Source organism: Sinocyclocheilus anshuiensis, unplaced genomic scaffold, assembly GCF_001515605.1.
Source record: "Sinocyclocheilus anshuiensis isolate Anshui unplaced genomic scaffold, SAMN03320099.WGS_v1.1 scaffold542, whole genome shotgun sequence".
In the NCBI taxonomy this organism is placed as follows: Eukaryota; Metazoa; Chordata; class Actinopteri; order Cypriniformes; family Cyprinidae; genus Sinocyclocheilus; species Sinocyclocheilus anshuiensis.
The window spans coordinates 2047208-2062534 of NW_015547685.1; the positions used below are offsets into that span (position 1 = coordinate 2047208).

A 15327-nucleotide genomic window follows, 5' to 3' on the forward strand; every position below is an offset into this window, starting at 1 on the left:
TTTGGGCGCTAAATAGGAAAAGGATCTGCCGCCCACAGTTGATTTTGATATTCTAGGTATTATCAAATGGCCAGTCATGACGCCGATGGAGACTGGCAGACCCGCGGTGATCCCACCGCACAGATGGTGGGCTGAGGGTGAGCAGAGGGGCTGCCAGACGACAGTGGTGGAGGAGGCAGGAGCGGGAGGGTGAGTGGGTATTTGTGAGCCTCAGGGCTGGTGTGCGCTGCCCACACACACCAACTCGCGACTCCCAGCACCGTGAGCCCGTCAGACAGGGGAACGACAGGGCTGGCAGACAGTTCAGGGCAGACTGGAAAGTTCGAGGAAGGTGGGAGGAGAATGGGCATGTCTGCATATATATCTGCCTCCCAGTCTATTAAATCCAGTAGCAGCTCACCCCCAGCGGTGGTGCAGTGGGCGGGGCTTTCTTCAGTGCTTTCACGCTCCACTGTGGAATCCTCCGTGGCGGGCTTCGTTGCCAGCACTCGCACCTGGTCAAACATCATGTGAGGCTCTGGCTGTGGGGCGATCCTCAGCTCTGTCGCTCTTTTCAGCGATGGCTCGTCGGTCACGGCAGGCTTTGGCTCTCCGTCTGTGGTGGGCTCAGGCTTTGGCTCCACGCAGCGGGGTGATGGTGGGCTGGGCTCTGGATCCGGAGTGGAACTGGCGAGATCATCTTCGGTGCAGATGGTGAACAGAGATCCGTTTCTCGCCAGTATCCACTCCACAAAGGCGGCGAAATTCTCCCGAGGGCCATCTTCGGACGACGGCACTCTGCATGCTGTGTTTAGGCTGGCATCATAGAATGTGCAGAGCGCGTCGTCCGGGTAGCTGGTGTGATGAGCGATATCCAGGAACAGTGTGGTGTGGCCCTCGAGAGATCTCTCCTCCTGCTGGAGCAGGGGGCATTATCAGCATTATCCTGCATTATTATTCAGCATTATCCTGCTGAATAATCTTGTATTCAGGACTGAGGAAGGCGTCTAAGGGATCCATAGGAAACAACAGAAAACAAAACACTGAACAAAACGCGGAAAACAAATGAAGGGGAAACACGCAAATAAACTACTTTGTCGGTCCGGTGTTCTGTCACGGTGACTATTGTGTAGGAGCGAAGGAGCGCGGAGACGAAGGAGAGTCACGAATAACAGTCTTTAATGATCCAAAAAGGGAGTAACACACAGGGCAGGCAGGAACACACACGTAGCATCGACGTTAACACTGGACAAAGGAAACACGGGACAGACAACACTTTAAATACAGGGCTAAACGAGGGGTAGTAGACGAGACACACCTGAACCAAATCATACAATCACACATGGGAGACAGAAACTGGGTCACGGAGAGCACATGGGGAACAAAACATACACAGACAGTCCAGGGGTGTGATTTGCTGCTCAACAAACATTTCTTATTATTATGAATGTTAAAACAGTTCTGCTGCTTAAAGGTGCCATAGAATGCATTGATACAATATTTTAAATTGTTCTCTGATATCTACATAGAAGGTATGTGGCTTAGTTAAGGGCAAAAAATCTCCAGAAACAGTTTTACATGTCCATTTGCAACCCTAGGATTTGTCCCTAGAATGAAATGGTCTATTTTTACCTTATTTGGAAGGGTCATGAATAATAATGTTGAGCTCCGCTCTGATTGGCTGTTTCACAGTGCGGCTCAATGTTGAGCTCTGCTCTGATTGGCTGTTTCACAGTGCGGCTCATGTGCCTTTCTGAATACAGACACCAACCCATCCCTGCACTTCACATCCCGTTATGGAACATAACATTTATTTCCATGATCTGCCATTTTCGCTATTATCCTCGCTTATTTCTTCACAATACCTGCAGAAGTTCTGATGATTCGGCTGTGCAGTTTCGGCTGGCAGCTGGCATAGACCATGGGCGGGTATATGCAAATATTGGGGGCGTAACTATTAGTGATCCCGACTGTAACGTCACAGTCAGTGTTATGTTCTGATTCGCCTATTTTTCAGTGGTCTTTTGCATGCACGAGATTTACATAAGAAGGAGGAAACAATGGTGTTTGAGGCTCACGGTATGTCATTTCCATGTACAGAACTGTTATTATTCAACTATACCAAGGTAAATACAGTTTTCCATTCTATGGCACCTTTAATATTTTTGTGGAAACCATGATATATTTTTTTCAACATTCTTTGAACAAGAACAGCCTGTATTTGAAATAGAAATATTGTGTATAAATATAAAAGTCTTTACTGTCATGTTTCATCAATTTAATGCATCCTTGATGTATAAAAGTACCAATTTATACTTTTTTTTTTAATCTTCCTAACCCAAAACTCTTAAAGGGTGGTGTACATAAAAATGTATTACATGTCTTACTTCACTGAAAAGTGAATTAATTTAAAATGAGCCATTCTCATGAACACAACCCAGTCTTGAAGAAACACATTTTGCCAACAATCCATTCATTTTCCACTTACCTTAGTAGGCATGGGCTTTAGGTAAGTGACTTCCACCTCTGTCCAAACATCTTTAGACCTCTCAGACACAGTCCAGATTTTCTCCTGAGCTATGTTTTTTTCATCATAGACATAGAGAGCCAGAGCATTATCTATTTTCATGAAGCCATGCAGGGCATAGTAGAACCTGAGGCAGTATTTATGGTTCCCTGGTAGGGACGGTCCAAAAAGACGACCCACATACCCTGGACGAGAGGTATAACGAGTGTTGGCCAGGAGAAAAGACCCTGTGAATGTAAAGACACAGATGTGACATATTTATAAATCTTAAATAATCAGTGAAAGAAATGATTGTTTTATGAATGTTATCTTATTTGTAACATTTTTTCCTTTAGTTTTCCTCTTTTTATCATATCAAAGGAATAGTTCAACCAAAAATTAAAAGTTGCTGAAAATGTACTCATCCTCACGCCATCAAAGATGTAGATAAGTTTGTTTCTTCATCAAAACAGATTTGGAGAAATTTAGCATTGCGTCACTTGCTCACCAATGGATCCTCTGCAGTGAATGGGTGCCATCAGAATGAGAGTCCAAACAGCTGATAAAAACATCACAATAATCCACAAGTAATCCACACGACTCCAGTCCATCAACTAATGTCTTGTGAAGTGAAAAGCTGTGTGTTTGTAATAAACAAATCATTCAGGAGATTTAACTTTAAACCGTCACTTCTGGTCAAAATCCAACCAGTCCATGGTCCATATTAATGCTTCCTCCAGTGAAATTGTGGATTCTTGTGATGTTTTTATCAGCTGTTTGGACTCTCATTCTGACGGCACCCATTCACAGCAGGGGATTCATTGGTGAGCAAGTGATGTAATGCTAAATTTCTCCAAATCTGTTCTGAGGAAGAAACAAACTGACCTACATCTTAAATAAAATGAGTATATCTTGATTTTTGTGTGAGCTATTACTTTAATAGTTATTCACTATGAATACTGATCAGGAAGAAACAAACTGACCTACATCTTAAATAAAATGAGTATATCTTGATTTTGGTGTGAGCTATTACTTTAATAGTTATTCACTATGAATACTGATCAATTAAAATTAAATATACATTAAGTAGGAAGTAGTAGGAATCTCACTCATTAAAGCAGCTCCATAATTTGGAACTTTAATGAGTTAAATGCACATAAAAATATCATATATTTATGTGATGTAAATTTACGATGTTTAGATAAATTAGACTCTGTTTTTATAAACAGAGTCTAAAAGTATGATCAAAACATTACTTCATCAAGCTTGTACAATATATATTTTGTGTCAGATTGCACAAATTTGGTAAATTGATGAAAAGAACAGTCTCACTTCGCACCAGTGCCTGTAGTGTGATCACTGATGCGGTAAACATTTGGTTTCACAGAGACCCTGTTCCACACTGAACCTCCGGTCTGTTCCTGATAATACTGACACAGGCCCTCCTCAAAGTCACAGTTTGCCACAGAGGGATCAAACGCTGGCTCTGAAACATGAGTCACATGAAATTAACTCACATCATGAATATCTCCCACATAGGCAGACTTTCTGTAAAATGTATGTTAACTGCTGACTAAAGGGAATGTCGATGTGGTTGCTACATAACAGGACAACAACAAGAAAATTCCCCTTTAAACAGCACTTATGGGCTTTTTTTGGGTTGTTGGGTATAACGCTCAAGGCCCCTCATAAAAAAATGACTTCTTTTTGTCCCAAAGTATATTTTTGTCCACCCCTAAACATTAGTGTCAATGGATTGTAAACAGATCGCACAAAAACATAGAAATGAGATTGTATAAATTAATATGAATTAGTGACAAATTTGCTAAAACATAAAATAGATACAAATTGCCACTCTGTTGCAAATTACCTCAAATCAGGATTTTGCAATCTATAGAAAAAAAAACACGTTTACGATAGTGCTGTGGTGGTTTTTGTTGTCATTTGATGCTATGAGAGAAAATAAGAGGAGGAGGCTTTATCCCAATTGTACTCTAATTAATTGAACAGTACAGACAGTTTCGGTTCTTCACAGCTAAATAAGCATGGTAGAAAATGACTCAAGCAAGAAAAACAGAAGTACAGAATACAGCGTGCTTCCAGAATCCCATTATAAAAAGACATCTCTACAAAAGAGTTAACACATGTTCACCAAGTTACAGTGACTGTTGAAATTAAACCATAAAACTTGCTAGTGGTTTTCGAGCTCTGTAAACAGCTGTATTGTGATATTTTGGATTATGCACAGTTGCATAAGGCGTGTTAGTGCTTATTATACAACAGAACTGCACTGACCTGTCTCTGTGTGGCAAAACTCTGGGGAGAAAGAAATGTCATCCAGAGCAACATAGCCACCACGAGGACTGTTGAACGCCACCTCAAACACCACCTAGCACACAAAACACACCAATCAATCTAAAATAGAGACCTGAAGTGCCCAACATGAGGGGAACAATAGTGCACAAATGATTCATTCATACTGAAAACTGAAAAGTTTCAAATGGATGTAGTTTGTAACTCAGCATAAAAGCAATACAAAAACACTATAAGGTTAAAAGGCATTAGTAACACTTCAGACAGAGAACTCATCTGCTGGAGAGAATCTCCAGACTCCACACACACACTCCTTCTCTCATTATTTACAATGTCTCCTAGAGTTGGCTGCTCACACTCAAACATGGCAGCCACAGCACTAGCTCTTCACTTTATGTTTATACTATTCCTACAGATGCAAAATAAACACTCTGTTCTCAGCAGAACAGAGATTACGTTATGTACGGTCGAAAATATATCACTCTTTGAACTACATTTGGAAATTAACAAAGATATCACTTACAATTCTTACAGTTAATAATCAGAGTAGTTTTGATCAAATGTATAAGGTCCGTTTTCAATAGGACTATCCATACTTCATTTGGTTACAACAAATGAGTACAGTTTTCTCTACTCGTTGAGGATTTTGCTAATTTGGACAAAACATGGCCTAATACGTCATTTCTCATTAACACAATAAATATAATACTTAAAGGGGTCATATGATGCTTTTTTAAAGATCATTATTTTGTGTATTTGGTGTAACAGAATATGCTGACATGCTTTAATGTTCAAAAAACACATTCTTTTTCAAATACTGTACATTATTGTAGGTCCTCTATGCCCCGCCTCTCTCAAACGCTTCGTTTTCTACAAAGTCCCTCCTTCCGACAAGCGCAGTCTGCTCTGATTGGCCAGCTGACTCAGTGCATTGTGATTGGCCGAACACCGCAAGCACTCGTCGGAAATGTAACGCCCCTTACCATATATGAAAAAACATACATTAAAACCCCCCCAAAGTTTTTTTTCCAAGAGATTATTATTTTTATTTATCAAGGATGTATTAAACTGATCAAAGGTGATGTAAAGACTTAATTAGAAAATATATTAAAATATAAAAATAAAGTTCTTTTAAAGTTATTTTTATTTTATATTTGAAATTGTAATAACATTTCACAATATTACTGTTTTACTGCATTTTTGATACAGCCTTGGTGAGCATAAGAGAATTCCTTCAAAAACATTAAAAAAAATCTTACTAACACCAAACTTTTGAACAGTAGTGTGTATTCCAATTAGTTACAAAGGTCATAATATGAATATTAGTCTAAGGTAGTGACATTCACAACTAACTGAATGAACATTAAATAATGTTTGCTAATGCTATTATTGAAAATTATTGTAAAAGTGTAAGTCATTCATCTTCTGGAGTTCTAAATATATATATTTATATAGAGTGTGTAAAGAGCCCTTTATAGAACCTTAATTAATATTTGTTTGACTAAAACTTGCCATCTATAATATGACATCTGCACAGTGTTTTATATATGTTAACCATGCAATAAAAGAAGGCCCCTTTTATAAATAGGTGCTAGTCTTGTTAGGATAATGTTTTAATATACATGTGGGAACTACAGCTCTAAAGCCAGAAAGTGCATTTGCAAATGGCTTTAGTATATTGTGGGTAGTGAAAACTGTTAAATATATTTAAAAGATATACTGTCTGTTCTAAACAAAAGCGTACATATGGATAGTGTCAACATGCATATGTACTGCATGCATGCATGTGCTATGACCTGTAGAGCAGCACATGAGCAAGATGTAAAGAAAAGGTCTCCTGTGCCATGTCCTATCTAAGACTAAAATACTTGTTTTATTCTAATTATTTATGAGATCATTTTAAATTGACAGCAAGTTGGGTATCAGATTTGTGGATTGTTATTTTCTAATGGAAACACAATGCATTTGACATGCATGCATTTAAAAAAAATTTTATCTTTCTTTTTTTTTTTACTTAATATGTACACTATTCTATTAACATCAAATGGCCATTTTAGGATTTTTTTATTGCATTTCTTGATTTTTTTCCTTGTTAATGTTTAACGTTATATAAGGAACATGAATATTAGCCTAGGAGACAGTATAAGTTGGACAAGCCATCATTTGTAACAGTTTGTTGTATCAGTTTAATTTGTTTATTTGTAGATAGATAGATAGCTAGATAGATAGATAGATAGATAGATAGAACAATGGTTCACTGTTATGAAAAGCAAACTAAAGATTACTTTTTTCAATTGTTTGTATTAGAAGTGAAGACATTTGAAGTAGTGATTTTATGGGCTCGCTAATGTGCTGTGGCCCCAAGCACTACCAGTTTTCTTGAAACTGTATAGTGCAGTGGTACAGGGACACAAAATTTGTAGAAGAACTTCACTCACCTCTAAAGAATGTGGTGCCTTAATATCCACTTGCACTAACTTCCAATTTGTTGTTGCATACACATCAGGCCTCCATATCTCTTCATATTGGCCCAGCTGGTCCTTAGTAAAGACTGAGAAGAAATTCCCAACAGCTTGGTCCCTTTGATAGTAAAAGGACAAGCATCCTGCCATTGAAGTGATAGTCATTGGCGACACCAACTTGGCCACCTCCTGGAACCTTTTAGCATAAACTGAGTCTACATACATGTAGTGACCTAGTTCAAAGTGGAAAAATAGAACAAAGGATGGATTCACAAGCACATTCCTCAGGGTGAGACAGTAAGCACGTTCCAATTCAGGAGAATTGTGGGTTGAGAAAAACTATGGTCTCGTTGGAGAGCCTCTTGACCTATTGTGCAGTATGAAGCTATCCTGTCAGTCTGTATTACCTCTCTCATTGTTCATGGTGTGGTCATCTGGAAGATTTGACTGAGGGTCCCGAGCCAAACTCCCACCCACATACCAGTTCACATTGGGATTCCACTGATTACTGTAGCCACACAAGTGATGCTCCTCAAAGGTACACTCTAAAACAGACATTACACATTATTGTTATTATTTAAGACTTTTAATTGTTGTTGTATTTGGGGGAGATGTGGGGAGGTTCTCAAAAGTGGTTCTCAAAGTATTGCAAGGTACATACATTGTTGACCACAGACATGAGAACCAATGAGGATTGTATGAAGTTTCTTTTTTTCAGATGGTTTTGTGTGTGTGTGTGTGTGTGTATCTGTGTGTGTGTGCACGCCAGATTCATGCGAGATTTTGAGCAAATAAAAATTTAATTCTGATCATGATTTGATTCGATTCTGATCTCGACTCAGTATTGATTCATTTGGTTATATATCAGTACTTAAAAAAATCTCTCAATTAAAGCTGTAAACTACAGGGAACCCTGTCAGCTGGCACATTACTAGAATGCAAAAGCTTAAAATTAACAGCAGATTCCAAACTATTAAATTGCTATTTATTTTTTGATATAATGAGTTGTATACAATCATTTAAATTGCACATAAGGCACACAAGTTTTTATATTTAATGATATAATTATGTTTCTACTCCAATTCTTTGTTGAAATTTAAACATTTAAACATTCAAAAATACATTAAATAAGACATCACTAAAAGGTTAAATAAAATGAATATGTAATATAATGCACATATGTAGCAAAACGTTCATCTCTAGTTATTTTTTTCTAGTTAATTAACGTGTTTATGGACATTAAATGGCTTTCCTGAGGTAAATGTAACCTTATGTGACATTGTTTACAAGCTTTTATATTTATGACTCTTTTGCGTTTGAAACACTGATTGAGCATTTACAACCAATATGATACATTTCATTAAGTTTTACTGTTTCTTTCAACATACCTCCTGATGTTTATTCATGTTTATTTTGTGCTGTAACTAGTGGTGAAGAAGAATTGTTATAGCGATCTGTCATGTCACATTAAAGAGTGTCAAAGCAACATTATTGTTTGAATTTAGTGATAAAATTGACAGAATTTGAAACCCTAGACTTTGTTTCTTATCAAAAGTAACAAAGCACAAAGCTTGTTGAGATTATTGGATGAGCGGCACGCAACAAATGCTGAGATCAATAATACATACATTGTACCCCAAGTATAAAAGAGAGGACTTACCTAGGCAGTATCCAGGGATGATGTGTATTTCAAAAAGTGCAACGCTATTTCCCATTCCTCTGCTGGGTTTAGCCTCAAATAATAGCTGAATGTCAAGAGGTAATAAACAAAGAGAAGTTAAACTGTTTGGGCTGTAACATAGTTAAATATGCACCAACTGCCATCTGTCCAGCTGACAGAAACATTTATTTTAATATCTAAAGCCTAGAAAACTACCTATCTAACTCATGCTCACTCTCTTTCAGTGACTCTCTAAATCAATCAAACACAGCTTTAGTTTTACACACAGTCTACTTTTAGAGTAAATATAATATCAGAAGGTTTACATCATACACCTCAAGTCAAAACTAGCATAATGGATTTACTTTCTTTCCGATCATAATTCACAACATTTGTTATTAAACAAAGTCAATCTCTATTCCTTTGTTTGCAAAGGCCAATTATTATTCTCAGTCTGTCTTTCCAAATGTAATTCCCAGAAACACAGCATTACTATAAGTGTAGTAAAATAGCACAAATGCTTGTCTGATCAAGGGAGAGGCGTATCCACTGTAGTATTTATAAAGGGCTCTTTTATTCACTCAGCTCCACTCAAATGCTCTTTTAAGCTAACAGTCCTCTAGCAAACTATGAATAGTCTTGACTACATTATATCACATACACAACCCCCTTGTTTTCCCTCTTTGCATTTAAACACAGAAATGACTGTGCCATGTCAGGCAGATACCTGGTTAGCCCCAGTCATATTACGGAGGTCCACGCTGGCAATGAGCCAGCTGTCTGAGGGTTTCTCCGCAGTCCATAACGTGTAGTCAAAGTTCTCACCCTCGGGTCGTAAGTGCAGTTGAAGAGAGCCTGAGCCTGAGATCTGATAGACCAACCGCACACAACTCCAGTCTCTGAGCTCCAGCTCCGGGCTGACCAGGACATACTTTTTGCTCTCAACAAAATATGAGGAATCTGCTGTAATGAAGCGGCCTGAAAGAATCAGAAGAGGCATAATTTCAATACTGGTGAGAACATTGGTGCAGAAATACAAATGCATTATGTCATAAGTTTAAAAACAGCACAAAAACACTTAAAAGAAATGTATGGTTTATGATTGTTTAAACATTCAGTTCTGTTATTTTCATTGTAAATGGTCGACTGTTTCACCATTTTAAACGGTGTCAAAAAACAGGTGTGATCTGTCAGGTTCTCCAAAATGAAGGGCATGCAATCACAGCAAACAAAGACTCATGGGAGACTCAAGTGTTCATTTAAAGGGGTCATATGATGCGATTTCAAGTTTTCCTTTCTCTTTGGAGTGTTACAAGCTGATTGTGCATAGATAAGATCCCAGAGAGAGAGAGAGAGAGCGTGAGCGAGCGAGAGAGAGCGCACGAGAGAGAGAAAGAGAGAGAGAGCGTGAGCGAGCGAGAGAGAGAGAGCGCGAGAGAGCGAGAGAGAGCGCGAGAGAGAGCGAGAGAGAGAGAAAGAGCGAGAGAGAGAAAGAAAGAGAGAGAGCGAGAGAGAGAGAAAGAGAGAGAAAGCGCGAGAGAGAGAGAGAGAGAGAGAGAGAGAGAGAGAGAGAGAGAGAGACATATTCTGTTACACCAAATACACTAAATAATGATCTTTAAAAAATCATCATATGACCCCTTTAACAGTCCATTTAATCTTCTGACTTTACCAGAGTGACTGTTTAGAGCACAGAAATAGGTTAGGTTCACATTTAAACAGTTTATTAAAGAAGAAATATCAGCTGTCAGACATAAAGTAATCATATATGTTGTGAACGTATCCAATTTCCTCTTGTTTAATATGCATCAAACCTCCACATGAGGTAAGAGTGTGCTTGCTGCCTTTAGCTTCACTGATCTCTGATAGCTCCAGATGTTCTCATGATGATTCATTCCAGGTGCCAGATGAAAATTATCCTTTTCTTCTCTCTTCATGACCTCTTGTAAAAACACACTCATTTTCTACACTTTGGTTTGGCCCTCTTTTGAGATCTCATATATTTAGTCCATGAGCGAATACCAGTCGTTAATATCCCACCTCTCTGGCCACAACATCAGCTTCTGAGGTAGGTGAAGTCGCGTCTTTGGTAAGGTCTATTGACTTTAGTCCCCATTTTGTGGAATGATTCACGATTACCACAAAGCAGAGTGTTAACAACACCCACCCTCATTGTATTAGCATAGTCACAAGTTCAACATACAGTTGAACATTCAAAACTAGCATAGGGCAACATACTTCACAACCACAATATAACTAAAGGGAGGAAGAGCTGACGTCAATGACCTACATGGATTATAACACACCGTAAAAAGGTTCCAGGAAACTCAGTATGTTTCTGTAACTACAGTAGCAAAGCCTTTTAAAGTTAATTCATTAACAATATGGTCTCAAATGTGCAAAACTTCGTTTCCAGTTAAATAGATGAGTAGTTTAAAATACTTGTTTGTATCCCGATTCGTGGTCCCTTCCGATTCCTTTCTCTCTCCCATTTTGCTTCCTGTCCACTCTCCAACAGCCCTGTCTAAGTAAGGCCAAAAGGTCAAAAAATAAATATAAATGTATTTCAAAAAATTTGTATGCTTTGGGATTACCCTAAAATTTCTGGAAAAAAAACTAAGTTTGGACACTTTATATAGACTATATTCCATAATATGAAAATATTACAGATCAATAAACAAGCAATGTAGCGATAGCATTTTAGTGGCAATAATAAGGGGTAATTATTCTGCGCTAAATGTCTTTTTCAACATGAGAAAGGCATTTAGCACAGAAATGAATCAAGAATAAAGTGCAGTTCTCACTATACTCTCACAACTCACTGCAGCAGCTGTTATTCAGTGAGTGTGAAGGAGATCTGGCTGGAAGTAGCCTATTTACTTCTGAGGCTTCATAGGAAGGGTTAAATGTTGAGGTGAACTCTGTGAATTTCTGCTGTACATCTCCAAAGGTCTAAAATGATTTCTACAGCTGTCTGAAAATGGCTGGAGAAACAAGGTCACCAGATCCTCTCTTTCTCATCATTCCTCCCCTCTTTATCTCAACTCCTTCTGTACATGTTTTCTTACATAATTTTTGGCTGCATGTACATGTAATAAATAAATACAATGAATAAATGTATTATGAATTATAAACAATGTTACAATCATATAGAGTAGGCACATTTGATAAACAGTAACATACATGTTTGCCAAATGTATGAATTCATTCATTAAACATTTAGTAAAGGACAAGTGCTTCCTTTTTCCTTAAACTAAGAAGTCTGCCTCTGCTGTGTTTCCACTACAAAATCTATGTTGTCCAGGAAACCAAACAGAAACACAAATGTGTTGCCCAGTCTTGTTTTATTGACCTGCGGGGGGAAAACTCACTTCACAAGCATAAGGTTGAGACAGCTGTCAACCAGCCAACTGCCCGACGTATGTTCATTGGATAATACTTCCTTCATAATACTTCGCTTAACAGTCATTCAAAAGCATCTCCTCTTTTTTCCCCACAGCAGCTGAAACCATCCAGTTGTTCACCAACCATCATAGTTTTTGGCAAAGGACAGAAACAAAAGTTAAGCAATGATAACAAAACCTATTTTTAGAACAGAGCACAAACAGTTACAGAAAGTGCTCACTGTGCTGAATGCAATATTAATGTAAATTCAAAAGACAAGAAAAAAATTACTAGCATGAAAGCCGTCAGCAGTTACAGAGCGCATGATCTTTAAAACATCTCTGGCCAGTGTGCATCATACAGACCAATTAATAATCTATGACAACCCTTAGCAGTTGTGTCTTGTCAGAATAAGACCAACAGAGATCGGATAAAGTCCTGTTATGTAAAGCTGGCTTACTCAATGAAGTGCAGATGTGCAACCATTAAGCCTTAAACACTTAAGAAAGTAGGGCAGCAATTTTATATACCCTGCATATAAAATTATGCATTTAAATACATTCACAGGTGCTCAATATCAAGGTTGTATGTTATTCAGAATTGAATTGAGAGTGTCTTAAAGGGGTCATATGATGCGATTTCAAGTTTTCCTTTCTCTTTGGAGTGTTACAAGCTGATTGTGCATAGATAAGATCCCTGAAGTTGCAAAGACTAAAGTCTCAAAACCAAAGAGATATTCTTTATCAAAGTTAAGACTCTGCCACACCCCCCTAAAATGGCTCGTTCTAACACGCCCCCACATATCTACCTCACTATGTGGAAATATTTGCATAATGCCACCCAAATGTGCACGCAAAGAAAGAAGGCAATGATCTTTAAAAAAGCATCATATGACCCCTTTAAATGTCTTTAAAGATGTAATGATAAATAGTTAAATATTATTATGCCTCGTGGCCGCTTGTTTGTGAACCGGGCAGAGAGTGCTCAGAGTCGTGTATCTCGGTAGGTTGTGTAACTTTCTTAGTTTTGCACCTAGTTTACATCTTACTCCCCTTTTATATTTATGATGTAGATTACTTAGTTCGCTAGTTTAATGATTTTAGGGAGTTTTCAAAACTATTCTATTCGGGAGCACTAACTCTATGATGCCATCTTGTCGATGTCCAACCCGGAAGTCCCGGCAGTGGTATTTCATACATAATACTGACACCTGAATAAAGGTGTGAATAAAGGCCTTCTGAAGTGAAGCAATGCATTTTGTAAGAAAAATATCCATATTTAAAACTTTATAAAACTGTAATCTCTAGCTTCTGCTAACTGTCGTACACGCATTCACGAGAGAGTGGTGTCCATCGGCTGACGTTTCTTCACAAATCCTCATTTTGTACTTCTAATTCGTGACCAGTGTTTTGTTTTGCTCCTCTGCGCTTCTGCGTTCGTCAACTCTCACTGGAGCTTACGCTTTGCCTACGTCCTACGTCATCTGCTGGAACGCAAAGCAAGAGATTACGGTTTATAAAATTTTAAATACATATTTTTCTTACACAAACACATTGCTTCGCTTCAGAAGGTCTTTATTAACCCCCTGGAGCCGTGTGGAGTACTTTTTATGATGGATGGATGCACTTCATTGGACTTCTGTTTTTACTATTGAATCTCAACCACCATTCACTGTCATTTTAAACCTTGGAAGAGCCAGGACATTTTTTAATATAACTCAGATTGGATTCGTCTGAAAGAAGAAAGTCATATACACCTAGGATGGCTTGAGGGTGAGTAAATCATGGGGCAATTTTCATTTTTGGGTGAACTATCCCTTTAAATCTCTTCATCATATAAAGCGATCCAACTGTATCTCTTCATATGTCTTGGATTATACAGCTCGATTTATAGGGTTTTCTATTATGGCACGTTTATTACCTATTTGGATCTTCTAACTTTTGGTTACCAGAACTTTTAGGGACAGAAATGCCTCAGGTTTCTTTAAAATATCTCAATTGTGTTTCGAAGATTAACCAAACTCTTATGGGCTTGAAACGACATGAGGGTAAGTAAATGATGACAGAACCAAAAATTCAGGGTAAACTATCTCTTTAAGGATTCAGAAGGAAAAATAATTTTGCCTCTAGCCCTTATGGTCCGTTAGTTAGGAACTAAAACACAAATGTAGACTATTATAGCGCCACCTAGTGTATAGGGGGTGCATGTGTAGTGCGGGGAAGATATTTTGGAACCGTGCCACCAATTAACTCGATTGGTGGCACGGTTCCAAAATATACAATAAAATAGACTACAACTGACGCTCTCTGACAACCAGACACTTTTAGGGCAGAAAAAGAATAACTAGCAAAACAGTACTACAAATAAAGGTGCCTGAAGCCCTAAATAATAAGAAAGTTTCTCATACCTTCCTCGTTGATGGTCCAGGCAGCAAAAGTGGGATCAGATGTGTATCCGCAGCTGTCTGTCTCAAAACTGCAAGAGCCCCGCAAAAGCTGCGTCTGAGCCCGCGCTAGAAGTGCGACTGCTGAGGATGACATAACGCCAGATAAACACTACACCTTAGCGAGACTTTAAGAATATTTAAGTACTCTGTTAGTGGGCATACATGTGGGAAAAAGTCCATTCAGCAACGAGTAAGTCTACGTTGATGCAAGGATGCAATAAATTAAAGCATGCAAACGAACTAAACAAAATGGAAAAAGTGATGACCTACCCAGAAGGGTTGAGAAGTGAAGCACACTCATGACTGAAGTTGCAGGGATGCTGAAGTGGAAGAGTGAAGTTTCTCTAACGCAAATTGCGTACGGCAGCTCTGCGACCGCTGACTCTGGCAGTGCTGAACAGACAGTGGGAGGAGGGAATGGTTGTTGGGGTTTCTATTTCAGAACAGGCAATGGATCTCCCTTAGGTAAGGAGTTTGCTGCTGCGTAAACGTCTGCAGAAATGACATACTTCTTGCTCATCGCAGACAGAAGACTTAATTATCACAGCTTTGATGGCATTAAATCTCTCAAATAGAG

At 38.4% G+C, this 15327-nt stretch overlaps 1 protein-coding gene across 2 annotated transcripts in view; it reads right to left on the bottom strand.

The window, feature by feature from the left end:
- Positions 1 to 15118, bottom strand: part of LOC107703267 (MAM domain-containing protein 2-like) — a 21559-nt gene extending 6441 nt beyond the window's left edge. For both annotated transcript variants that reach the window (XM_016505824.1, XM_016505826.1), the window contains exons 1-9: positions 15021 to 15118; positions 14712 to 14831; positions 9648 to 9898; positions 8921 to 9005; positions 7668 to 7805; positions 7237 to 7493; positions 4781 to 4874; positions 3825 to 3971; positions 2468 to 2733 (exon numbers count right to left, since the gene is read on the bottom strand). In XM_016505824.1, the coding sequence (XP_016361310.1) occupies positions 2468 to 2733; positions 3825 to 3971; positions 4781 to 4874; positions 7237 to 7493; positions 7668 to 7805; positions 8921 to 9005; positions 9648 to 9898; positions 14712 to 14831; positions 15021 to 15051 (1389 nt within the window). In that variant the 5' untranslated portion in view covers positions 15052 to 15118. The remainder of the gene's footprint in view (positions 1 to 2467; positions 2734 to 3824; positions 3972 to 4780; positions 4875 to 7236; positions 7494 to 7667; positions 7806 to 8920; positions 9006 to 9647; positions 9899 to 14711; positions 14832 to 15020) is intronic.
- Between the last annotated feature and the right edge of the window lie 209 nt (positions 15119 to 15327).